Source organism: Micrasema longulum, unplaced genomic scaffold (genome assembly GCF_059751315.1).
Source record: "Micrasema longulum isolate JH-2025_06_02 unplaced genomic scaffold, ASM5975131v1 h1tg000730l, whole genome shotgun sequence".
Classification (NCBI taxonomy): domain Eukaryota; kingdom Metazoa; phylum Arthropoda; class Insecta; order Trichoptera; family Brachycentridae; genus Micrasema; species Micrasema longulum.
Window position 1 is genome coordinate 475,051 of NW_028277925.1, and position 27,067 is coordinate 502,117.

Genomic DNA, 27,067 nt, shown 5'->3' on the forward strand with positions numbered 1-27,067 from the left:
TTAATTGAAATGGAATTGACACCGTTAATAAATTATCAAACTAAAGTATTTTTTTAGCGATCATATTTAAGAATGGTTAACATTGGAAAATAAAACGATTTTATTAATAATAACAATGCAGAAATTTACAGGAAATATGAATCAAAATGATTGAATTTTTAAAAATTTACATTGTGACGGGAATGTCAAATTAAAAAGGACGTAACGCATGAAATCAATAGTGACCTTAATCAACAAAATATTTTATCATTTTTTAACTTAATATAGTAACTTTAGGAGTGCCGAAGATACTAAGGGCTTAAATGAGTTATTATTTGTGGATTTTAAAGACGGATACATGTTTCATGAAAGGGATAGTCCCTTCTCACAGAGTGCCTCATGTAGGCAGCTAAAGTTATACCAAAGTTACACAACATTATGTTTTTTATTTTATAATACGCGATACATTCAAAATCTTAGGTCTTAAGTATACTGAATATTGCTTACACAGATTCCTGCAGGAATTTTCTTATATTTTGCTTCCGACCGAATTCAAACGAGCACGTCCTACTAAAATATTTTATAATTTTGTAAAATTGGCCTACAAAAGATAATTTTCAGACTCATAATTATTTACAATTATTTTCATTTTACTATAATTTATCGCATTATCGGACTAGAATATTCGACTAGATGGGATACATAATATAATATTATATCATTACCATAGTAAAATAACTACGTAGCGGAGACAAACATACTTCGTCAACACCTATATTACCATACAATATTTTACCCTTATGTTCGTAATTTTTACAAGTATTATATTAGTTTATTCGTTGTGTGTGAACCGTTGCTCAAGTTCGTTGTAGAACCCTTTGAGAAGAAATAAACTGTCTTCATTTAGATAAGAGACAAACCGAAATAAGAGATAGACTAGATGATAATAAATGACTAGATACTCGAAATAAAAGCTAAATTACAACTGGTGCATTAAGACAGTAAGACAGTAAGACGAACAATTGTCCATGACTTTTGAAAACCAGCATATACTAATAACGGGAATTTTTATGTTTTCCTGCTTTCTTCGCTGATTATGTGAAATAAATTTCAAGATATTTGGAAAATAACAAATATGTAATTTCACCATTTGTAATTCAGCGAGTATTTTTAGTAAAACTATTTTAACCTATTACACTAAGGTTTAGTGCAAAATACAAATTTATGAAGCAAATACGAAAGAGGTGAGAGGGTGACGGGGTTCTTTATATGATTATCATAATAAATATATTAAGGTATTGTGAATAAATGGAGGGATGTAGTCATGTTTTTAATTCGCAACAAAAGTATTTTTAGTACATAATCATAAAGTTTCCTAAACCTATTCACCTATCATTTCGCAATTATTACTTTCATATTAATTTATGGCCTATTCAAAATAGATACTATTACTATTTCCCACATTGGGAGTTGGACGTTTCGCGATTTACTTTATTATATGTACTGTATCTATAATATACAACCCACGCAAAATAACGAGCAAATAAAGAGCGATGTTTAGTATAGAATTAGTACAAAGTATGTACAGTTAGTTGCATAAGGGGCCGAAGTGAGAACGTGTCTCGGGACGGCCGCAAGAAAACGCGAGAGCAAGGGAGACGCCAAGAGGAGGAAGGGTGTGCGGCGGGGGCGGGGAAAGGGGGATTCACACGGAGTCCTCCTGGGCGGCCTCGTCGTGCTCGCCCTCCCGGAAGCAGGCGGACTCGAGGTGCTTGTTCAGGTAGCTCTTGAGCGCGAAGGACTTGTGGCAGCGGCCGCACTCGAAGTTCTTGTCGGCGGAGTGCGTCTGCATGTGCGCGCGCAGGTTGGAGCGGTCCGCGAAGGCCTTCCCGCAGTGCGCGCACCCGTAGGGTTTCTCGCCCGTGTGCGAGCGCAGGTGCCCCTGCAGCAGCCACGGCCGCGAGAACTGCTTCCCGCACACGCCGCACGCGTGCGACAGCTTGTGCGTCAGCACGTGCATGGCCAGCGCCGGCATGGACACGTACGCCTTGCCGCACGTCATGCACTTCTTGGCCGCCATGGAGTCCAGGCTGCGGTGCGTCTGCTTGTGCCGGGACAGGTTGCTGGAGGTGGCGTACTGTTTCCCGCATTCGCTGCATGTATACTTGGTTTTGCTGTCTGGCGGTACGACAACTTTATCGATGACAGATCCAGCCACCGAAGCTACGTTTTTTCTCTTCGATCTTCCGTCGCTCACGAAAAATGCCTCGTAAGTATAGGCAACGGTTTTACCCGTCCTGATATCTAGCGACTGCGGCTTATCGTCCTCGAAGATTTCCGGTTCCGGTGATTCGTGCAACCTGTCGTCAATGATAACCTCTTGCAGTACAGTGGGGGGCGGAGGAGGGATAGGCAAGAAAGCTGTACTCTGGCTAAGGTCCAAGATAGCGTGGGCGGCGTGCAAGTCTTCCTCCGCAGGGACCCGGTACTCGAGCGCCCGGACGGGTCTGTCGTCCAGCGAGTAGGGCCGGTAGATGTCCTTTTTCTTGGGCGGCAGGGAAAGGGCTGCCCCAGTGCTGGTGAAGCACATGGCCAGGGACTTCCTGCTGGGGGGCGGAGGAGGAGGAGGGTGGAAAGACCTTACTTCGCCGGCGTCTGGAGGCTGCAGGGTGGCGTACGAAGGCTGGTTGGGTGGACACATGGCCGCTGAGCTATCTTCACTCTCCGCGCGCGGAAGGTAGGCGGTGAAGTGCATCGATGAAATTTCACCTCCATATCCTGCAACAAAATACGATAGCATAAGTAACAGATCTTTATCGTCAATTAAAGTAAATGAAAAATTCCATTGGCGAATCAATCATTTATACAAAGACTGTAAAAATTTACAATAAAATTCCCAAAATAGAAAGGGAATAAACTCTAAAATAAAAAAAAAACTTGCAGGAGTGTTAAAAGTGTTTCTAATAAATAAATGTTTCTATACTGTTAATGAATATTAGGAAGATGGAATATAATAAATTAAAATGTTTTAAATATAAATAATGTAAGCAATAGACACTTAAAAACTTTTTTTAAAATTATTTTTTTAATTTTATTATTATTGTAATATTTTTTTCTTATTTATTTGACATTGTTTTTAGTAATGTATAGAAAACTATAATTGGCCTATAATTTTGGTTTATTCAAAATATTTATGTTTTTTTTTTAATGGCTGTTGTTTTCTTTTAGTAAATAAAATGAAACAAATAGATAAATAATTTTGGTAAAATGTTTTCTTAACTTTATCTTTTGAAAAAAAAGTATTTTTATATGTATATTGTTAAAAAAATAATTTTTATTATTGTATTTTTTATTTAGTTTTGGTTGTACCGCAAAAAATTGCTAGTGGCAATAAGTCCGCCATTTAACTATGCATCATTTTTTTATTATTTTTGTATGTATGACATTGTGTATTATGGTTAATAAAGAATTATTATTATTATTTTAAAAATACAAAATTAAAACAATTCTAATAATGTTAGTGAACATAAGCATTGGACCACTTTTCGACTTTTTATATCTACCGGTTTCGAGGCGTAGGCGAAGAGACGATTACGTCTCGAAATCGGTAGACTTAAAAAGTCGGCAAGTGGTTGAATTCTAATATTTACTTACATTTATCAAAATGTTTGACCTCGAAGTTAATTCTTCGAACATAAAAAGTATTAAAAAATGTGTTTAAAAAACAAATAAGTTGAAACGACGCAAGGGGAATCTTCGGCCCAACACAATCTGCAACGTTCAATCGGGAGGGTTGCGGTGGTCGGGGGCGGTCGGCGGCAGGGTAGTTAGGGAGGGGGGACCTCGGCAGACACCACTCCAAGAGAGAGTAGAGAGTAGGAAGGAATGAGAGGCTAGGAAAATTCGTTTTCTTATTACTGTGACCTCCCATCTTCACTTTTTCTCTGGGTTTTCGTAAACAAGTTACACGTAAAATTACAACAGAGATGGAGAACATTTTAAAGAAGGGAAAATAGAAGTCTAGGCATTTACTGGGCTTCTGACCTGTCGTCGGCTGATTTAAGTGGCCACTTTACACACCGTGTAACATTCACAATTTTGCCTATGTCAGAACATCCATATTTTTTCAATTCAAAATTAAGCGTTGCCTAGTATGTAAAATAATTCGATCAAATGAATCTCTTCACAACAATACAGGTTTCAGCTCTTTCACTTCACTGAAATCAACAGAAAGGAGAATTGAAGAAATATGGATGTTCAAACATAGGCAGAATGGTGAATGTTACACAGTGTGTAAAATGGCCACTTAAATCAGCCAACGATAGATCATAAGCCCAGTAAATGGCAAGACTTTTATTTTCCCTTCTCTAAAATGTTCTCCATCTCTGTTGTAATTATAGGCGTGAAATCTAGTCTTTTGTATACAAATCCTTGGTTACAAGGGTTTACGAAGTGTGCAAGGAGAGTGATTTGCAAATGAATGTGCAAAAGTCGAACGTCATGGTCTTTGAAAGAAATGTAACTATGACTGAATGTAAGATTGTAGTAAATGGAGATAGTTTGAAACAGGTCGAAGAATTTGTATATCTGGGTAGTATGTTTACTAGAGATGGAAATATGGACAAGGATATTGAAAGGAGGGTTAGTGCCGGTAACAGAGTTAATGGTGCCTTAAAGTCTGTCGTAGCAAATAAGTGTCTATCGCAAGAGGCTAAATTAGCAGCTCATAATGGAGTTCTGGTACCAACCCTAATGTATGGAAGCGAAGCATGGAGTTGGAAAAAAAGGGACGAAAGTAGACTGAATGCTGTTGAAATGCGATCCCTCAGGCGAATGTGCGGAAAAACAATGTATGATAGGTGCCCTAATGTCGAAATTAGAGCAGAATGCAAGGCTGAGTTAAGCATTATCGACAAAATTAAGAAAGGTCTTTTGCGATGGTTCGGTCATGTGGAGCGAATGAATGATGAAAGAACGGCTAAAAAGATTTATGATGCGAATGTGTCTGGTTGTAGAAGTCGAGGAAGGCCGAGAAAGACATGGCATGATCAAGTACAACAAATTCTTGAAAGTGGCATGTGAAAAGTCGGAATAATCGACGTGCGTGCATGAGAAGATGTATGAATGTGAAGGAAGCAAAGGAAGTGTGCCAGGACAGAGTGGTGTGGCGTTCTATCCTCTCTGCCTACCCCTCTGGGGAAATGTAAGTTATTTTGTATACAAATATTTGGACAATTTCAATGTTGATGTCAACCCTGATGATGGACGCTGTAACGCGATCCGAAACGTCGGTAGAGAGTACGAACGACACACGGCATAATAACCCAGAAAAACTTATTGTGCATATTCATACATATAAAATAATTATAAAAGAAATTAGAAAGACACAATGGTACTTAGTAGACTTGGAGGGAGGGAGTGGAAGCGTTTATGATTTATTTTTTTTTATAATGAAATAAATATTTCCGTTCTTATGATTTACCCAAATATTTAATTTTGAGGGCCATTTTCAACGAGTTGTAAATACCTCACTATTTGAAAATGGGAATCAAGTTGGGGTAGAGTAGGATTCGAACCACGGACCTTTTGTCCGTGAGTCCGAGACACTAGCCACAGGACCACAACCTGATTCAATAATATAATTTGATTCAGTGATCATATCAAAGAAAACAACTTGTTATCAAAGAAATCAAGACTGGGATGATTGTTGGCAGACCTAAGAATTCAGGGTATAGGGGAATGAAAACCTTAGTTAGTTCTATAGTTATTAGTATGGAAAAGTAAGTTTTGTCTGAGGTTTCTATATGGAATATTTAATATTTTTATGTAGTAGTTCAGGCGCATCAAAGAGTGAGTTGAGTACTATAAATACGACTAGAAGATCGGATTTATTTTGACAGTCTTGAAGAAAAGATATATTTAAGATAAATCCTAACTCATTATACGTATATTGGCCTCTGAATAACCCTAACCTCCAGCTTTTCTTTCTTAAAAATCAGTGTTGAACTGATTCAATATTTTTGATCTAAACATCATAATATGGAGACCAGATAACGGAGGAATACTCTAGGTGTAGGTGAACTAGGGAACAGAAGATAATTTTAAGGGTATTGATATTTTTGAAATCAGTTGTGCTTCTGTTAATAAATCCAAGGAGTTTTAAGGATTTATTGACAACATGTTCAATACAAATTGTAAAAGGAAGTTTAGTGTCAAGTGTAATACCCAAATATTGTATACAAGACACATATTAGATAGGTTATCGTGACACAGGTTTTTGTTGTTTTCATTGTGTGTTTTGTAATATAAATAATATAGATGGATATAAATACCTTGTTTTTAAAACTGTCTGAATATTTGTTAATTATGTTTGTTTTTTAAGTAAGTCTTCTTTGTTTATTCTCATAAAATATCCGATTCTATTTAATTACATGTTAAATCAAATTAAAATTACTGATGTTTCTACCGTGAGCGATCTGGGTGTTTTGTTCGATTCAAAATTATTATTTAAAGAGCACATTATCAAAATATCTAACAAAGCTGTAAAATTATTAGGATTTGTACTTAGAACCGGAAGAGATTTTAATAATATAAACACATTAAAATATTTTTACACTTCTCTTGTTAGAAGCCAACTAGATTATAATTCTCCAATATGGTCACCTTATCAAATCACTTTCTCAGATTCTATTGAGAGAATTCAGAATAAATTTCTTAGATATATTAATTTTAAGAAGGGTTTTTCTACTAATCAATTAAATTATAACAAAATTTTAGACTCTCTCAAATTAACTAAATTGCAAGAACGAAGAACATCGACCGATCTTATGACTTTATATAAAATAATAAAACCAATGGTTGATACCCCTGATCTACTGAAATTGATTTCATTCTATGTACCACCTAGATTAAGCAGAACATCTACAATATTTTATTGTCAAAATTCTCGAACGGTAGCTCAATATAACTCACCTATTGTTAGATTACAGAATACCGGGAATGAATATGCATCACATTTTGATATATTTAGTTTATCTCTGCCTAACTTAAAAAATAAAGTGACCAACATATTTTTATCAAAAAGAGCAAATCATCTTCAGAAGATTGGGTTGGAATAGTTATAATTTGATTGATTAATGTATTTTAAAATATGTATGTATTTCAAGTAATTAATAATGTGTATAGTACGAGTATATTAATATTTCATACTCGATTTTTTTTATTTTTAATCTTTTTATTTTTAAGCACTCTTTATACCACATATATGTAAATGGCAGAAATGCCGTATATAAATAAATAAATAAATGTAATAAAAAAAAACTAAATTGTTAAGTGTCCTCGGCACGGGAAACCCCAGTGAGGTCACATTATTTTTATTATCAATTATAGTTTGTAAGCAAAAAATATGAATAAATAAATAAAAATAAAAAAGAAAATAAAAAAGAAAAAAAATATTTTAAATTTTATCTTGAATTTTTAATTGTGTGGTTAAATTATTGTTAACAAATATTTCAAATTGTATTTTTCTTGTTCGGTTTTTAAACTGCTGCTTACGAAATTTAGGATACTTTCACTGCAACAGAACTCTTTTAGTATGACAGCGCACCGAGTGTCATATCCGGCAACTTGTGTGTAACGAAAATTGACGCCGCCGCCGCCACGACGCTTATAAACAACGACGCGACGCTCATAATTTTTTCAAGATCATTAATTATCTGAAAAAAAAAACATTTTTTTTATTTAATTGCAAGTAAACAGATAGACTTTAAGATATAATTACTGGTATAAAAAACCTTATTTTGTTTTTCATTAACACATTTACGGTATTCTATATATTTCTGTGTTTTAACAGTATTTATACTTTTTTTTTAATACTTATTTTGTGGTCTTATAGTTTAAAATATCGGTTCACATGAATATTCATTTATATATATTTACATCTACATTATACGTTTACCAGTTTGATATTTAAATATTTCTTTATATTTTCTACACATCGACGTATTTTTAGATTTAACCACGATTCAACTCATGACGACAAATTCTCTCAGAAATACAACTTTCATTCAAAGAAATTTCTGAATTCTGGTAAACATTTCTTAACTATAGATCTACAAAATTTTTGCATCTTTGTTCTGAATAAAAACAACCCTCAAATCTTTCTGAAATTTATATAAAGAAATTCACAACATTAATTATCTTTTATCAACAAAAAAGTAAAACGCTCTAATATTTCTCCAAAAAAATTTTTTTTTTCTCTTATCATGGGTTTTTGCTACGTTGAGCAAAGGCAATAAATATCATTTTGTTATAATAATGAACATTTTGGAAAAATATTTATATGCCATCTATGTCCACGTAGCTTGTCAAAAATGTATTATATTTCAGATTTACCGTACCACTAAACTTCCCCATTGTTAAAAACTATTAAAGGTGAACTATTTTAATAAATTGGGTATATTTTTTTATTTTCTTTAATTATCATCAAACACCTATTTGTCCTTGATAGTGGATGAGACAGACCTTTGTTCACTCGATTTTGTTTTCTGGATTTTTACCTGAGGGTAGCCACCAAGTAAAAATTGCATGTTCAAGGTTCTGGTTCTATTTTACAGGCAGAACTGTATTTTTAACTTTTTTTTTATAAACGGTACGTATATTTCCATTTTGTAAGACAATGTGTCGCGGTGTTCGTAATTTATAAGGGAAAAAATGCCTACAGTCGCTCGCCTTAAAATTGAACGGTCCTTTAAACGACTGTCGTCCTTGTAAGATTGATGGCGGTCCTTTTCCAAGGATTTACATTATCCATTCTAATCACGTAGTTCAACAAACAACAGCGCTGGGAAAACCTGTAATCAATATAAGTCCCTAGTACCTACACATGTAGTTAATATTAAATTAATGATCAACTTGATACCATGATTCTTGCATTTTTAACGTTTTATGAACCATCACTGGCTTCGTCTTTCTCTCGGGTTTTAGTGAAAATATTTATAATTTCTCACTAAAAACATTTTTTTTTTACTGGGAAATCTAACGGCATTTAAACCCCTTTGAAACAAGTGATAAACACATATTTTTTTGTCATAAAAAATACTTCGTTTGAATCATCACCCTAACTGATTTTGATCATTTTTTGATCATAACCACTTATTAATCAATATTTGGAATTTTTTTTAACATTACCTTAGTTAGAATAAAATTTGAAATATTTACACAACTATATCATAGTATTTAAATGGCGTGACAATATGAGGCGAACTGTTTGTTTTACAAAAAAAACTCAAATAGTTTAGAAATGTTTAAGTTAACTAATCTTAATATAAAGCATAGAAAACACAAATTTCGAGTAGAACACAACATCGCTTTAATGCCTTCTTCGGCTTCTCTGGCATGACACAATCCTTTTGTTTAAATTTTCTGAGATATTTCGACATAATTGGGGCTTTATCTCACCAACATGTCAGATTACCTGGTTCTTTAGTTCTGGCATTGTTGCTGGCTCATTGGCATACATTTTTGTTATCAAAAAGTCACAAAGGAAAAATTTCCTCGGTGTCAGATCGCAATATCTTGAGAAATAATCTGACCTCAAAACTTAAATCGCAATAAAGCCTATGTTTCATTTTCTGCGTTGCAGGTGGCACCATTTTGTTCAAACCACCGATCGTTGACACCGAAACGACGCTACTTAGGCCATGAAAAGTTGGTGATCATGTCTCTATAACATCTACCAATTCTCATAATCACTTGGCCAGCCTTGCTTTAAAAAAAATTGGTCTGATATCTAAAAACTCAGTCCAAAAACTGCAACAAACTGTGACTTTTTGAGAATAAATAGAGCGAATTTATGACCAATCATTAGGCCAGTGGAGGAATGGGCACGGTCCTGGTTCTCCCGATCGGACTTGTTTCTTCCGGTTTACTAACAAGCTAATGAACTAACATACCCTATCGCCGTCAGAATGAAGAAAATTAAATTGAGGGTGAAAGACAAATTGACTGTGTATACCAAGGTTTCTTTGATGGTGATAGGGGCATTAAAAGCAGTAAATGTAAATTCTAAAAATAAAAAAATGTGAATTTTTTGTGATCAAAGGAGATTTCAAATAAAAAATCGTTAATTACAGCTAAAATAAAAATTGTTTTTACTATATACGGATCTGAAAAGAGAACACAGTACCTTTAAAACAAATCCGGGTAAGTGGGTGAGGCTTTCAATACAAAGGTTTAGTGACAATTAAACTTGGATATTCAGCAGTCCTAATACGGCAGATCTGCTTATTATCGAATATATTATTGAGGTTAAAATAAGCCTCATTGCCAAAGACGATTTTTTTCGAAAAAAATAGCATTAACTTCGAGTTCCTTTAGTATCCAATCGATGAATGTATGGTGTAGCGAATGCTCCATTTTTAGTGTTCTATATCTCTAGACATCATTTGTAGAATATTTTATTCCAAATTTTAATAGAAAAAAATGGCCCAAAATTAAAATCATGCACCCATTGAAACACCTTTATAATATTTCAGATAATATTTTAATTAAAGTACTTGTGCATTTATTAAGAGGTAATTCTATTTTCGCGATTGGGACTCTTCGCCGGTCGGTATAAGAGTTGGAGTGTACAGTTCTAGATTACAATACAAAACGGTGCTTATATTGTAATTGAATTCTGGAGTTGGGTTGACAAATACCAAAACAAAAACAACACCGTTCAACCCAAACTCTTCCCCATCTTGCATTAGCAATTTCCATTGCCGATTTTAATTCCAGATTGAATTATAAAATAACCCTTCCTGCTGAAAATACCCCTATTTAGAAAACATATTTTGTATATCTCTGTTAACCGTGTAAAGTAAATGAGCACAAAGTTTGAAAAGGACTAACAAATTGAAATGGAAGCGCCGAAAATTTTATATTAGTCTGTTATTGAGTAGCTACTTTTACTATTATTTATTTTAAATCATCTGTAGATACCTATTATCAATACATCTTGTTGTCATGTTAAATTTTTTTTTTGGATATAATATTGTATTATGTACGTAATTAGTACTGTGCAACGTTGATGTTTTTTTTGCGATAGTCAATAATATGTATCATATCACTGTGTGCAGAATGATGAATATAAATGAACAAATAAAAAATACATGTATTAAATTTTGTTTTTTAGTCCCACTCATAGAATTAAGAATAGTCCAGAAGGAACGTAGAATCATATTCGAGTACACCGGGCTGTGTTCAATAATTCCCCCACTTAGACATACTTTCGCCGCGCGCATACTTGAAGTCACCGGATAATATTGCCAGATCGCGAAGAATATAACCATAACACAAATATAAGGTAAAAAAAAACTATTTGTTAATTTTTCTAAAATTTTATTGTGCACTCGGAAACATTGATCGACAACTGATTAGATAAGTAAAGGGTCAAACGACCCAAACAATAAGAGTAATTGAATTAATGAACTTTGAACTTAAAATGTAAAACAAATTTCATTTGACAAAAACCGGAAATTTTTATATCATGTTAAATAATATTTTACGTTTTAAATATAACGTCGGCCAAATGTCTACTACGGCGTTGTTTAATCCGAGGTTCAATTGACATTATTTATTTTATTATATGAGCAAAGTAGGGTAAAATAAATTACTACCCTGGCAACACTAACGAAACTTCCATTTTGTTTCTTTGACAATCTGACAGATGGAAAAATAATTCAATTTTCAAGTAATGCATTTGTGACAAACACATTCATTTGATAATAACACATGAAATGTGATTGCATCCTGTTTCTATAAGATCCTCGCAGTATTTCTACACTTTAAAAGGACACAACACGGCATGGTTAAATTAAAATCAGGATTTGCGTACTGAGCGACGTCTACAAAGAAACTAATGGATCAAAACGTAAACCTACTCATTTATGAGTAGTTGAGTTGCATTCTGTTTGATGTGCGTATGCGGTTTCTGGACTATTCTTAATTCTATGGTCCCGCTGAACTAATTCTTTGGATTTCATCAGTTGTAACATCTTAATCAGTAATATATATTTCGTCATGTATGACAATAAAAACGTGTATTTTGGCGTTCTCAATTGAATGGGACAAACCGCATTGATTAGAGAATTTAAATTTTGAAATTGACCAACAGATTGCCTGCATTAATTGATTGATTAATTAAAATCAATACCGCAAATGAATCATCCCCACTAAAGAAGCAGGCAATACCGAGTATATCCCTAAATCCAATACAGCGGAGAGGACGCACCCGATTTGCGTAAAGGCAATTCAGCGAATACGCCATGCATAACTACCAGTTTAACTACCACAACTAACTTCGTATAGACGCATGAGATGGGTAAGATAGATTTTCTATTATAAATCAACAACACAAAAAAACTGCATTAAAATTTATTTTTATCTTTTTCGTCCGTCCTGAACATATTGACAAATGGTTTTACCGCGGTATTGAACTTATATAGAAGATATCGTACGAACATAATATATTAATTACTTTTAAAGGTATGCAATATGTGCTTAATATATACATTTAGTGCTCTGTACCTGAAATTTTATTTCAAAAAGGTTTTCTCGGATATTATGATGGTACGTACATTTGATTGTTCAGCAAATACTGTCCTTATAATTTGAAAATGAATTGGACAATTGTAAACGTTTACTTGACTTACGTATAGAAAATAAACAGATTTTCTATGTCAACCAGAAGAAAAAATTGATAGCACAAACAAAAAATATTTATTTATTTTTTAAAAACCCAAATTGGTAAAGAATATTAGTGGCGTTAAAATAAAATGAATTTTTTTTAAGCCAATAAATAACACAATTTGTTGAGCAAATTTATAACGAAAAACTATTCATTAAACTTTCAAAAATATATATTCACAGATTGTTGATACCAAAATGGTATAAGAAGTTAATTGACGAGATTTTATTAAAACATATTTCTTTCATTGTAATGAGCAGTGAGAATATTGGGAAAATTTCATCAATGAATATAGATTTTGTAATTTTGACACTGTACACGCCGTTCGGTACAGTAAACATATCTCTAAAAACAAATATTTGTCCTGAAAATCATACTATTAATCAAAATCGTGTTGATTTATCCATCCGACTAATTTGTAATAACACGATATTTTGTTAACTGAGTCAACATTGTTACAATTATATTTATAGAATACATTGTTCGATATTATTGAAATTATTGAAAACAATACCACAGTAAATGTATGTATTATTAAAAATCATTCAAATTTGTATTATATAATAGTTGATCGTAGAAACAAATAAAAAGGTAAATTAGCAAGTGATATTTATTAAATTAAAAATTATTTTGATTTAAAACTCAATTTTATCGAATTATTGAGTCTAGTTAAAATAAAAAGCGTGATATTTTCATAAAAAATGATTGATCAGTAGATTCTTGAATAATAGAATTGAAACAAATTATATAAATGCCTTGAAAGTATGTTTAAATCAATGTAAAATATATAAGGAGATATTTGAATGAGCAAATATTTGGTACTTGATTGCCAAATTTAAAATAAATTCCGTAGATGTGGTTTATCAACAGGTAATATGCTTCAGGCCTTCGTCGTTACAGCCGAGGTAGCAAATTTGCCTGAATTACTTCATAGTAAAGGTACTTAGTAATATAATGTACATGTAGAGCCTATTTAGTACGTTCTGAATATGCCTATATTCGGTCCACGGAGCACAGAATTCATGTTATAACTGCTTACGTGCCTATTGTTCTCGCTTTTATTGCACACCTACATACTAGCGTTATACGTATAACCTATTCCGTGCAAGGGTATTATTGGAAATGAAATTGTAAGTATTCTACTATTATTTGTGTGTCATAGGAATGAATATTTAATTAAAAATGTTTCCATCTTAAAAACAATTTAGGGAACATTTTAATGCTTCGCTGACAAGTATTGTTTTAGCGAGTAAAGTGATTATTTTGTGTTCGCTGGTGATCAGTGGTGGTTTCCAACCGTAAATGAAAATTAGCAATTCAAATTTTAGATATTCATTAGAAACACAATAATATATTCATCATAACCATTATTGAATTTAGAGTATTATCAATTAATGAAAATTTGTGTAATATAACTTCTGTGAGATTCGAAGCCCGTAAGAAGTACAATGAAATAAAATTGTAATATGACAACAATAGTCGTAATATAATGTTTTGAAGATAAAGCCTTTAGGCCGAGTCTGTAGACATTTAATATTATAAAGTACAAAAGAGGAGCGTATTCACGCGTTTAAATGTACCTATACACATATGAAATCTAGATGTGATCACATGCGAAAACTTTTTCTAACTTAGAGGGCGTAAACTTTTATTTTTTTGAAAAAAACAAATTTTACGGGCGTTTAATGTATATTAAAAAACTTTACAGATGTGATATTAACATACAATAAAAAAACAAAATGCTTACCTTAACATACGTTTCAATAAAACTACCGACGTTATTGTGATAAGAGTGATATTTATACCACAAAATACACTGGAAAAAATCCAAGTGGATAATATATACTTTGAAAACATCTAAAGTATTTGGTTGTGCCCTTTAAGTACACAATTTAACCAACATGCGAAGGTACTTTAAATGCGAACATTAAATAAATGATATTAAATCGGAGTTAACAGAAGTGCCAGGGTTTTATCTTTAGTAATAAAGCACGCGGTTATCGTTGTTTCGGTAAAACACAGTTTGTAGGTAATTTAACAGATTACATATTTCGTAGGTAATATATTGCAGCGATACGAATTTCAGTAGCAACAAGCTGAGATAAAAGGAACAGTACAATTAAACTCGGTCGCGTTTAATTCGAATAAATGTGAAGCGAAGCGCTCCCGTAAATTCAACGTTGTTACTCGTTTTTCGACGGGAAAAGAAAAGGCAACTTTTATTCCGTGCGGAAAATCTGTTACTATGGACTGCGCTATCTAATTCCTGCCGTCCCGCTCCCTCTGGCGCCGAGGGAGGGAGACAGCGACGGGGAGGAAGCAGATATAATCAGTATTGTTGTTTATTTTGCTCGGTGCTAATTAAACGTCGGGGGATTTTCATTATAAGCCGCACGTCTCGCGGCGTCTCCTCAGGTGTGCTCGGGGAGCGACGTCGAGCCGAGCCGTGTCGAGCCACGCGGCCCGCACGATACACGGGATTCCTTTAATTGACAACCAAGTTCAGCCAAATCTGGCGCGGAATTAACGCGCCGTGTGCCCGCAATCCTCACCGCCTCCACTGGAGAGCGAGATGTCAGGCTGCCACTATTAGTATTCAGAAAACGTCTTCTCCTAGACTGGTGCCAAACGCAGGAAACAAAATAAGCGAGGCGAGATTTATTTTATTGGACATGTTGTCAAAAATAAATTCACTATTTCCGAGACAAATGTCTCCCTAGAAAAAAAAATTCGATGATAATAAAAGAAACGTGATTTATTCCAGCAAACTATGAAGTATCCCATAAAATGCAGAAACGTCTGCGTCCCAATCTTCGTACCGAGTTTTATATTGAAATGCTATTTTAAGAACACGCAATAAAATATACCCAAGGTTTCTCTCTTAAACGTTTCTACTGTGAGAGTATAGAAATAACCAATTACCCAAACACATAATTAATTTTACGTGTTATTTACCTATAAAAATAAATTCAGTGTTTGGCATATTTCGCGGTACAGGCTACGTGTTTCCACTAAATATCTGGATACATTAGACGAGTGGAGAGAATAACGTTTCCGTAAATGTGGGTAACTATGATAAAAACAAAGTTTCGTTATGAGTTGGATAAAGTTAACCTCCGGATCAGGGTAGCAGGAAGGCAGGAAGGCAGTTTGCTCAGGCTGTTAAGTTAATCGCCACTCCGAGTGCAGACAAAAGCGGAGCAGGGAAATTTACAACTTGAGGCACATTAAAGCACACTTTCCCTGCTCAGCCCTGCCACCATAGCTAGACACTAAACACACAAAGGAAGATAGAATATATTCTAAACAGTCCAGGGCGGCAGTTCGGCTGATTCAGGTAATTATTTACCAGAGCGAAAAATCTTCAGATCGGATTGTGATGTGTGAACGGTCCAGAGATACATAAGTGGGTAAAATACAAGTTATGTAATGAGGAAGTACGTTTTTTAAATAAATATTTTTTTGTTAATAGAATATTTTTTTTATGAATCGTATTATCAGCGCAATGATTTTTTTTATAGTATTCGATTTTATTAAAATAGGTTATATAATTTTATTCCTACATTTTCACAAAAATTCGCACCGCAATTTAATGTTCTAATTTTTACATTATCAGCGCAATGATTTTTTTTTAAATTTTGTATTATTGAAATGACGCCTGTGACGTCTCAAGCTCTCTTCCCCTCTTCTCGATGAGTTCTGCTGATTCGTCAGTTGACTCACCAAAAACCGGAAATCTATCACGATTCTCTTATCGTTGAGTGATCCGAAAAAACTAGTGACGCCATGCAAAGGATCCGATTTTATTAAAATAGGTTATATTATTTTATTCCTACATTTTCACAAAAATTCGCACCGCAATTTAATGTTCTAATTTTTACAGCGTGTAAGAATACGTTTTCTGTGTACTATTTCTCAGAGGGCTGAACTTCCTGATTTTCTTTCTTCTTAAACCTTTCCACTGATGTATTCAAATTACTTTCAACTGCCTAAGGACAAAATAAAACGAAATTTCCACGTCACAGCTATTTTCAGTTGATTTAAAGTAGAGGACAGATAACTTCAAATATTTAAAGGCTGCTAACGAAATCAGTTGTTTCAGTTTACTTTGGCCGAAGAACACATCAAAGCGAACGCTGCATTGTCAGTGTTTAATTATATTTTAGGTGGTCGTTCATGGGTTCAATTAGTCACACTTTCCCGTTATACTCGTACATCGCAAAAGGGCAGCCCGGCCTATCCGCGATGGGTCAATCAAGCTTTGATGTCAAATTGCCGCCTACATATTTCAATCAAAGCAATTTGTAAGCCGTTCAGATAGGCGGAAACTAATGAGCTAGTGATGCAACTCGAGGCACTATAATCTAAATTTACGCTCTAAAATAAAATTCAAAATTTAATTAAGGCTACCATTATGCATGGTAAAACATAAATTTTCAAAAGCATCCCCGGCAAAAAGCGATTCATATCATATAATATTTTCTCAATATCTAAAATTTTTATACGAAAAAAATACTCCAATGCATTTGGCGATGTTTGTACAAACTATAAATCAAAACCCAAAATTACACTACCGTTAAAATCGAGTAAATGAATGTTTATTTAACGTTTTACTTCAAATACGATAATTCGAATTTCACGCTCCAGATAATTCAATTAGCCACTTTAGCGGTGAAATAATTATGCAATTGTTTTCGATTCCACACAATGTCATAGTCTAAGCATTCATAACTATTGATCGTGAAAGAATTATTGCGGCAAATGAAAACTTTTGGGAACTTACGTAATACACATTTGTTTTATAAGTATGAGAATATTTCATAATTTATTATGAATTTGTACCTTTTTTAAACAACTGCTTTTCGCAAAAAAATATTATTACCTCGTTTTTTCATCACAAATGTTTTCTACGAATAAAAACAATAATTTGACCGAAGAATTTGTGACAGTAGGCGTTAGTAATGATGTATGATATTTTAAAGTACCAACTTTAAAATCTTCTCCTCATATTGCTTTTTCAAATTTTAAAGATTACTTGCTATACTTGTTATTCCTTCTTTATTTTTTATTTTTTCACTATTTTTATACTTTAAAACTACTTTTAATTACTAATATTATATATGTAAATAAAATCAATATATTTCTGCTCTTAATATAATGTGTCATTAATTTTGAAGATGTTTTTTAAATTGACTTAAATTTATTGTCTTATATTTCACTTAAAGATTCTTCTCATCGTTTCTTTGAATCCCTTAAAATAAATAGTATATTTATGTTTTTACTTTTTTTTAAAAAATGTTATTACTATAATATTTTATTTTTACATCTGAGCATGTTTTTCATTCTTTATTTCAATTCTTAATTTTTAATTACTCTTACAAATTTTCTTCATTTTTAATATTATTTCCATTTGTAAATACTCACTACAAACTTTAAAATATCTTTTTTTCACTTAAATTTTATTTTTAAACAACTTTCATTTATGTTTTTCTTTTCCTTTCTCTTTTTTATACTTTCATAATTAACCTTACATATAATTGCTTTATAATATGGAAACTTCACTGGTCCATTAGAATTAAGTCTAATTGTGTAAAAAATTAAACTTTGTAACTGTACTGTATGTTTCCTAAATAAAATAAAAAAAAAAAAAAAAATATAATTCGTGTTATCTGTACCTTAAAGCTGAAATACTGAAAGTCATATTTGCTAAATTGTTCAGGAGAGCGGTTTGAAGTTTAAAACTGTTTCAAATGTATATCTCGATGTAAAAACACAATTTATTGCTGTTTTTTTTGGATTGATAGGCTTTTGATAAGAATATTTAAAAAAACAACATTTTAAGTATAGAATATCAAATAACTATGGGACTACAATGTTTTTTTATCTAACCGCCCTGCCCGCGCCCAAAACAAACAAAAATGTTTTTTAGACAAAAACAATAAATTATGAGCTATTAATTAAACCATGATTTATTCATAAAAATAACAGGTAAATATAAATTTAATGACATGATATTAATAGCAATAAAACAGTTATTGAACGTAAAAAGTATGTGAAAAAATCAAAATAAATGACAATGGTTAAGTATGGTTGATTATGACAGTAGGACTTAATCTAATGCAACGTGTCTCACTGCATCAGAGTTTGTTATACAAATTGTAGAATTTATTCGGTATCCGCTGCTTTAATAACAGCAAACCGTTGAATTTTGTTGAAAGCATGAGCATTATTGCATGACTGCACTACTAGTGTTTTAGAACAAGCTATTTTAGTAGTGGTATACCGGAGGACTCCAATGTTTTTAGCATTCATAGAATCTGAATATATTAACAAACAAACATTCAGAACTAATTTTTGTAAAAAATATGACTTCCAGCCTTTCAGCTTTAAGGTACAGATATTTATATTATTAATTAACATTTATAATATTTTGACTTATGATAAAATAGATTTATAAGTATTAAAACATCATACAATTTCACGTAATTATTTATAATCATTAAAATAACTCTTACTTACACCCCTCCGCTCGTTTGCGAGTGAATTTAGCTCTTAAAAACAAGGATAAGAAAGTTAAAGAATATACGTATTAATGAACGACCAAAACAAACATACGCGGATAAATTTATTCAATGCAAGATGTGATTTATTCAATGTAAATCAGTATTAAAAAGTGGTGACAGTAAAATATTATTACCGTTGAAATTAAACGTAAATATCAAATGGAATTGTGGAATAAAAGTAGAGAGGGACATTTAATTAGGATATTGAATTAACGATAAATGAGTTAATTTATATAATAAATATTCAAAGCATTAATTTTGTGGAGAAACATTTAACTAAATGTTATTAAATATTTGTATACAACCACCTACTGACTTTTATATGTCTACCAGTTTCGAGAAGTACCTGTCTCTTCGTCAGGACACTAATTAAACCAACATGCAGAACGCACTATACACCTTCGCCATAGTTGTTGCACAAAAATATAAAACCAACACGACATGCATTTAAATAAGCAACCCTTACTTGCACTGATTGGGTTATTAGAATATTTCATGATATGCGTGAAACAACTATGGTGAAGGTGTATATGAGGTTTGCATGTTGGTTTAATTAGTGTCCTGACGAGGAAACGGGTACGTCTCGAAACCGGTAGCCATAGAAAGTCGGTATGTGGTTATATACAAATATTAAATAACATTTGTAGTTAACTTTTGACAAATTTTATTCATGAAATCTTCGGTTTAATTGCTGGTAAGGCCAGGCCGACAGGCAAAAAGCTTTTTTTTTACAAAATATTTCACAAGTGTTAGCTATACTAATAATGATTCGTGTACCAAATGAGCTCATTGCAATTGAAGCAAACTTACTTGAAGTAAACTCATTATTTGTATTACGTTTCTGTAATAAGCAGAATTTAAAAACCGATTTTCTGGTTTTGTGTGCACAAAACATCCATCAATCAAAACAGTTAAGTTTAAAAAATTGGCCAAAAGGTCATAGAGTTAAAACATTTAATACAAAAATTTGATCATTTTATCAGTTGGTTCACTTTACCTGCGAAGGTCTAAAATTATCACGATATGTTCAAATTAAATACTTTTTTGGGCGACATGTATCTAACAAGCGCTTTGGTCCTCGAGAGGGAAGCTCATAAATCTATAAACCCCACTATATTTAACAAACGCGCTCTTGTGGCAGTACAAGTAAACAATCGTCATGTTTTGTTTCACTGACACAAGCAGTGTCCGGCTTTAGACGCCGTCCGGCGCGTGAGTAACTCCCCTTCAACATTATAATCAGCATAAACGTAATGTCAATTAATGTTTTTTTTAAATTTATTTTTTTATTTATTTCCAATTTAAATCCCCGTTAGGGTTACATTAGAAATTTAACATTGTCTAGTCATTTTATGTCTCGTCTAGTCTAGTTAGTTCAGTCATCATGTGCTTTTTCAGATTGATTTTAAATTTGTCTCCATTAAAAGTAGTAAGGTAGGTCGTTGTGTTTAAGTCCATTATGTAGTATTTTTGAGTGTCCTGTGTTTGTCTTTGCTTTTTCAATATGATAGTGTTGTTGTTGTCTGGTGTTATATTTGTGTATGTCAGCATTTTTGACTAATATTATGTCGTCGTCTTGTATGTTTCCCAGTGTTATTTTGTGCACAATTTTTAAGGTCTCAATTTTAGTCAAGTAGTTTATGTCAAACTGGTGTGTTTTTTTGTACAGTTCAGTCGTAGAGGTCAAGTGGGGTAGGTTGTATGTTAGTTTAAGAATTTTATTTTGTTGTCTTTGTATTTTTGTTATGTCTGTCTTGTTACCAGTTCCCCAGAAGGCGATCATGTAACTCAATTTACTTTTGACATAGGCTTCGTACATCATAATTTTTTCCTTTCTTGATATAAAATCTTTAATTTTGTAGAAGAGGCTATGTAGTGATGCCATTACTTTAGTGAGTACGTCTATGTGTTTTGTCCATTTTAATTGTCTGTCGATTGTGAGTCCTAGGTAAATCACATGTTCTAGTTCTTTAAAAGTATTTAATATAATACCCTATTCTATTTATCGGTCACCGTAAGACTAATAAATATGGTTTCCGGGCACCTCTACCCAGAATAAACCGAATTGTTAACTGAAATCAAAATCAAAATAATATTTGTTGTAAATGAAATAACTGTACTCATAATTTCAAATTCAAAAAATTCTTGCACCTTTAATGTCACTCAATTTCATATTTGTTTTTTCTTGTAATTTTTTTGATCTAGTTTTAAGTAACTGTATAATACAATCCATATAATCTCTCATCAACTTCAGGGTGCCTGAAATAATGACTAAACAGGTGCCACCGTTTTGTAGCAACAATTCACGGACAGTATATACTTGTAATGCCGTATTAAATAGACTTCATGAACTCGGCAATAGTTGTTCCCACGTATCTGATATATTTAGTGTAGGGCATTTTTCCTATAGAACAAACCTTTTGAACTTTTTCAAAGATGGTAAATGGTTATTATATTTATTTATTCATTCATTTCATAATATATATATACAGTTTTTTGTTCACTTTGCCTAGCTGTGTGAAACAGTACTTATGATTTTCTCGTTGTTTTACTGTAAAATGTTTTATTATTTAAACTTTCTGCTGAATATGCTGTATAATTATTAGGTTACTTTTTAAAATATAAATCTTGTATAATTTTTGGTTTAATTTTTTCTTTATATAAATCTTGCGTATAAGGTAATTAATGTTTTAAAAAACAAAAAAAAATACTAAGCCAAATATGTTAATATTATAAATGTTTGTTTAAGGCAGATTTGCCGTTTGTGTTTATAAAATATAAAATAAAATAATAATATATATGAAAGACAATGTTCGTTTGTGTGTCATCGATGAACTGAATAACTACTGGACCGATTTACGTGCGATTTTCAGCGAAATGTAGATTTGGCAACGACCGTGTCTATAGCTTGAAATCTTCAATTTATTAAGTTGAAAACAGTAAGGAGCATAAATTATTTTATTATCCATTACCGTGGTTGCATTCGACGAGAATGCATGTAATAAAAAATTGTGAAGCTGTTATTTTTTAGTACATGAAAAAAGTTTGTTATTAAATTTTTACAAACAATATTTGTTTTTCATGGATTGCAATCATATTATTTACTTTAGTTTCTAATAATTTCTACCCATTTATTAATTTTTACTGGATTTTCGGTAAAACTAAAATAATATTAACCTACATTCGATTCATTTTTGAATATCGCATTCCTTAATTAAGTGTACCTTTGTTGGCAAGAAGAACAGAGTTCGACTTTTGTTAAAGAATCCTATATTTGAAAATGAATTATTTCATGTTTTGGAATTCAAACATAAACACGTACTAAGGTACCTACTTAAATTCAATATTTAAATGTTAACTTTTTTTAGAAAAGAAAATTAATTATAAACAAGTAAACCTAGTTTCCTACTTATCAATGAAAAGTTACATGGTCTTTTTTCGTTACAAGGAAACGTCGATTATGTTTAAGTTAGGCTTAAAAAGTCCGAAATGCAGTTGTCTTTTTTGCATAGCATCGGGGAGGCATCTTCAAGGCAGTTACATGAAAATAATGTTCAATCACCTATTTATCAAAATACCCTGTCACCGCATACAAAAAAATAATACCAACAAAATAACATAATAATATAAATTTACATCATGTGACATTAATTCATAATTACTTTATTAAATTTGGTATAATTAACCTAAAATGAATATGCAGTGTAAAAAAATAAAAATGTTTTAGCTGATCATTTTGTTTTTTAAACAAAAGAGAAATTTGAATTTAAACCATTGCAAAACTCATAAAAAAGACAAAAATCATAAAATAAAAGTAGTTTTTATTTTCATTTTCTCTGAAATCCAAAAAAACTTTCTAAATTAAACAAAACCAGACTAAAAAAATCCTCCCTTTTTAACGGTTTTATATAATTATACCTAAATATTTGGTATGATGGAAATTTCCATCGCGTCGCATTGAAGGGTAAAGGACTAATTAACTAAAACCATCTAAAAAACGATAATTACTAGTTAATAAACCTGTGGCTTGGAGTTATAATGGTAATATTACAGGAGAGTAATTATTCAGCCAATTTGTGGCGTTATAATAAGCTATTTGGGGTCTTTGATCAATACAAAATGGTAGAAAGAAAAATGTGAAAACTGATATTGGCCCTTATCGACTGAAATTGCAGAAAAAAATAATAGAGAATCGTTATTTAAAATATTTCAGCTTAATGGTTTAAACTAAATTCTTGAATAAATTAATTGGTATTGCTGCAAAAATGGTTTATTTAACATTTGATCTGTATATTTATTTTAAGTTATTTATCTTCCGCTTAATTTTAAATTTTAAATTTTGACTTTTAATTTTAACATTAAATTTTTACTTTTTAATTTTATCTCTTAATTTTACCTTTAAATTTTAACTTTTAATTCAAAATGTTAATTTTAACTTTTACTTTTGATTGTAATTTTAACTTTTAATTTCAACTCTTAATTTATACTTATACATATGTACATCAACTTCCTGCATCTAATTAATTATTGTTGGTTGTGAATTTTTACTTAGTAATATAAATGTTCATGGAAACAGAGAGAGAGAGAGAGGAAAGTAAAGTTGGAGCAATACAATGTCTTCTTCTTTTTATGTACTTTTTATTTAATATTTAAATTTTTCCTTTTTTAGAATTTAATTAATTTTCCCTCACCTCCTGTATTCTATATAAATTAATGTGAAATCTGTTATTGGTCTTACTTTTTTAAATTGTTCTTTTGTACCTTGTATTTATATAAAGAATATATGATTCCCTTAATAAATTAATAAATATTTGTACACATAGTACCTACTAAATGTATTTTATTAGTCAAACAGAATTAATTCTGTCATTGTAATCATATAATGTAATATAATTAGCCCTTGGTTTTCCCAGCAAATATTGAAGTCCTGTGTGAATTTCCATGGTTTTTATGGTCAAATAAATGGTGCCTATATTAGAACAATCGATACTTACATTGCTGACTTTATTATTGCAACATGTTATTTTTAAAATTACTAAACTGTTTTACCTAAACTGTTTTGGTGCACGTTCGCGCTTTACAATTCCCTGTCCAAATTCTGTAATAACAATTTATAGGTCGATCTATTTCAATATTGAATGATGGACACAAAATGTCATTTTATCCATTTATTTTCTGTAATGCAATTTTTTCCCAAATAATAAAACGATAGGTACATATAAAGAAGCTTGTTTCCAGGCGAATAAGGAATACAGTTCTGCATTTGAAATACAACTCAGAACCTTGGACGAATTAGAAAACTCCGCCTCGTAGTGTAGTGGTTTGTGTGTTCGCCAATCATGCTTGGGTCCCGGTTCGATTCTTGGAAAAAAATAGTGTTTTTCACTGAAGTATATTATTGCACCGGACTTGCATTAGAATGGCATTTGTAGCTTAAGATTGATCAACTTATTTTAATGTAATATATTATGATAAATAAACGATATATTTGGTAAACCAATGCAGTACGCTTTGAACCAGGTGCGGATAGGAACATGATGAAATATATTTATAAAATAATTTATAGTAAATGTTTACAGTTTTTGGACCTAATGGAGAACTATCAGTTTATTAAAATAATTTTAAATTAATAAGGGTTTATAAAATACTGTCGAGCATAAAAAACAAATTGTTTTTATAAAGTAGCATAAAAAACTAATGGTACTGATAAAATAGCATAAAAAACGTTTTTTTATTTTGAACTTTGTTTGTGACCTTTTAAACTTAAATAGAACGCAATCACCAATCTTGTCACAATTATCGAATTATTAAAAGATCGCAATATTTAAAATTTATTTGAAAACATATGTTATTGAGAAATTTTTATGAAAAAATTGTAATGTTATTAAAAGTTTATATTAGTTCTTAAGGTGTTATGAACTAATTGAAAGCACAAATAAATAAAAGTTAAGGACGCCAAACAAGTAACGTGTCATTTTTGAAGAATTTTATTAAGAAACTTGTGCATAAAAAATCATTTCTCCACAATATCCATTTTTATTTTAAAAATACAATTGAATTTTCTAAAACCATTTTGTATGTTTTTATCGGTTTTCGTAGTATGAGATATTTAACTGTTTTCTGTTTTTTTTACAAGGTCTTTACTTTAATTACTTCTATAGTGCATACAGTGGTTAGCCAATGCAAGGCCTCTCGTACGTTATGGACTATTAAACTGCGTATGACTGCACTCCGTGCCCATATAATGTACAGAGGACTCGACCACTGAACACCGCGAAGCGTGAATTAGTTTCCCGCAGTCGAGAGGGTACTGGACTCGGCAGAGCAAAGGATAAACACGAATTCTATTTCGTCGCTCTTCCGATTTGAGAACTCACAAAGACAAGAGATTGAGCAAACATTTAAAATGTTACTTTTTCAAATGTTTTTACAAAATTCGGACGCAATCCAGAATTCAATTCTGCATGTGAAATAAAACGTGATTCCTGGACGGGAGATGAGTGGACATTAGTTCGCCTCGTGAAATGATAAATGAACTTCTGAAATCGGAATAAAAATGAGAAAAAGAGAGCTTTAAGCAACAGTCATCATCAACATAATTCCATTTCCGCTCTGAATGGTGCATAGCGCACTGAATCGGTACACAGATTGCAGCGTATCTTGATCATTTTTATTACATGGAGGTAAGATGATCAGTCTTATGTTTCAGTTATCAGTTATTCAGAAATATTTTAGTGTGAAAGTTAGGATAAACGAATGATGATCTGTCTTGTTTTAACCACGATTTCCAAATAAATGTTCTTTGATTTTTTTTTTGTAAAATTGTGTAATTTTTGCGGTCAAACGTATGATAAACATATTTGAAAAGGGATGTGTAAGTTTTAGCATTAACAGAGCAATAATGAATTGTCACTGTTTCCGTCAAGTGTCCAATTTATTCATTGTGTAAAATTCACTATTTTGCTCATGTTTGACCATCCATATTTAAAAAATATTATTTCTGTTAAAAATATACGACTGGTTAACTTTGATCAAGTGGATTAAACAAATAGTTTTTTTGTGTTTTATTGAAAACAATACATTCAACGGATTTTAAGTAATAATGAAAATAATAATTACAATATTAATAATAAAAGGGGAGAGGATAGGAAACAGAATGTTGGTTGGGAAAATAGGAGAATAATAAAGTTGTCTAATCTTTGTTTACAAAGACTTGAATGCAGTTAAAACCTTGGTGATTTATCGATGTTTTTCAGTGGCGTTCAAAATTTTTCATTAATCCGAAACTGACAAAGAATTTAAGTGTTTTATTTTGCCGGCAACAAGTAATTTAATATTTCATATAAATAAGAAAATATAAAAGAATTTGAGATGAATAAGTCACTCGGATACCAAAATAATATTAAAATTCCACACAAGTCATGGTAAAAGTAGCTTAGTCTTCAAAGGTGTACTCAATTAAAATAATCTCCCAAATGAACCAAGAACTATTAAAAATAAAATATCAATAAATAAATTTAAAGTAAATCTAAAGAAACTTTTTGAACACGTGTAAAAACTGCATTAAATGTTTATTATGTTTTTTTCTTTATATATTAATTATTAATTTTTATATATTAATTTTAATATTAATTAATTTTATTTATACATTATTTTTTCTCATACACTCCTATATTCAAAAGTATATAAACTCTTATAAATAAACAACTACAACAGTGTAAGTCACTCTCCAAGCACAAGAGTTAGTCTCTTTTTTTGGAGAGTTACAGTGATTACATTTACTAGATGTATAAAA

At 31.6% G+C, this 27,067-nt stretch overlaps 1 protein-coding gene across 1 annotated transcript in view; it reads right to left on the bottom strand.

Moving 5' to 3' along the window:
- Positions 1-1,153: 1,153 nt before the first annotated feature.
- The window catches only part of scrt (scratch), a 48,919-nt gene continuing 23,005 nt past the window's right edge, over positions 1,154-27,067 (bottom strand). Inside the window, exon 2 of the mRNA XM_088230102.1 lies at positions 1,154-2,757. Within this exon, the coding sequence (XP_088086228.1) occupies positions 1,685-2,757 (1,073 nt within the window). The 3' untranslated portion in view covers positions 1,154-1,684. The remainder of the gene's footprint in view (positions 2,758-27,067) is intronic.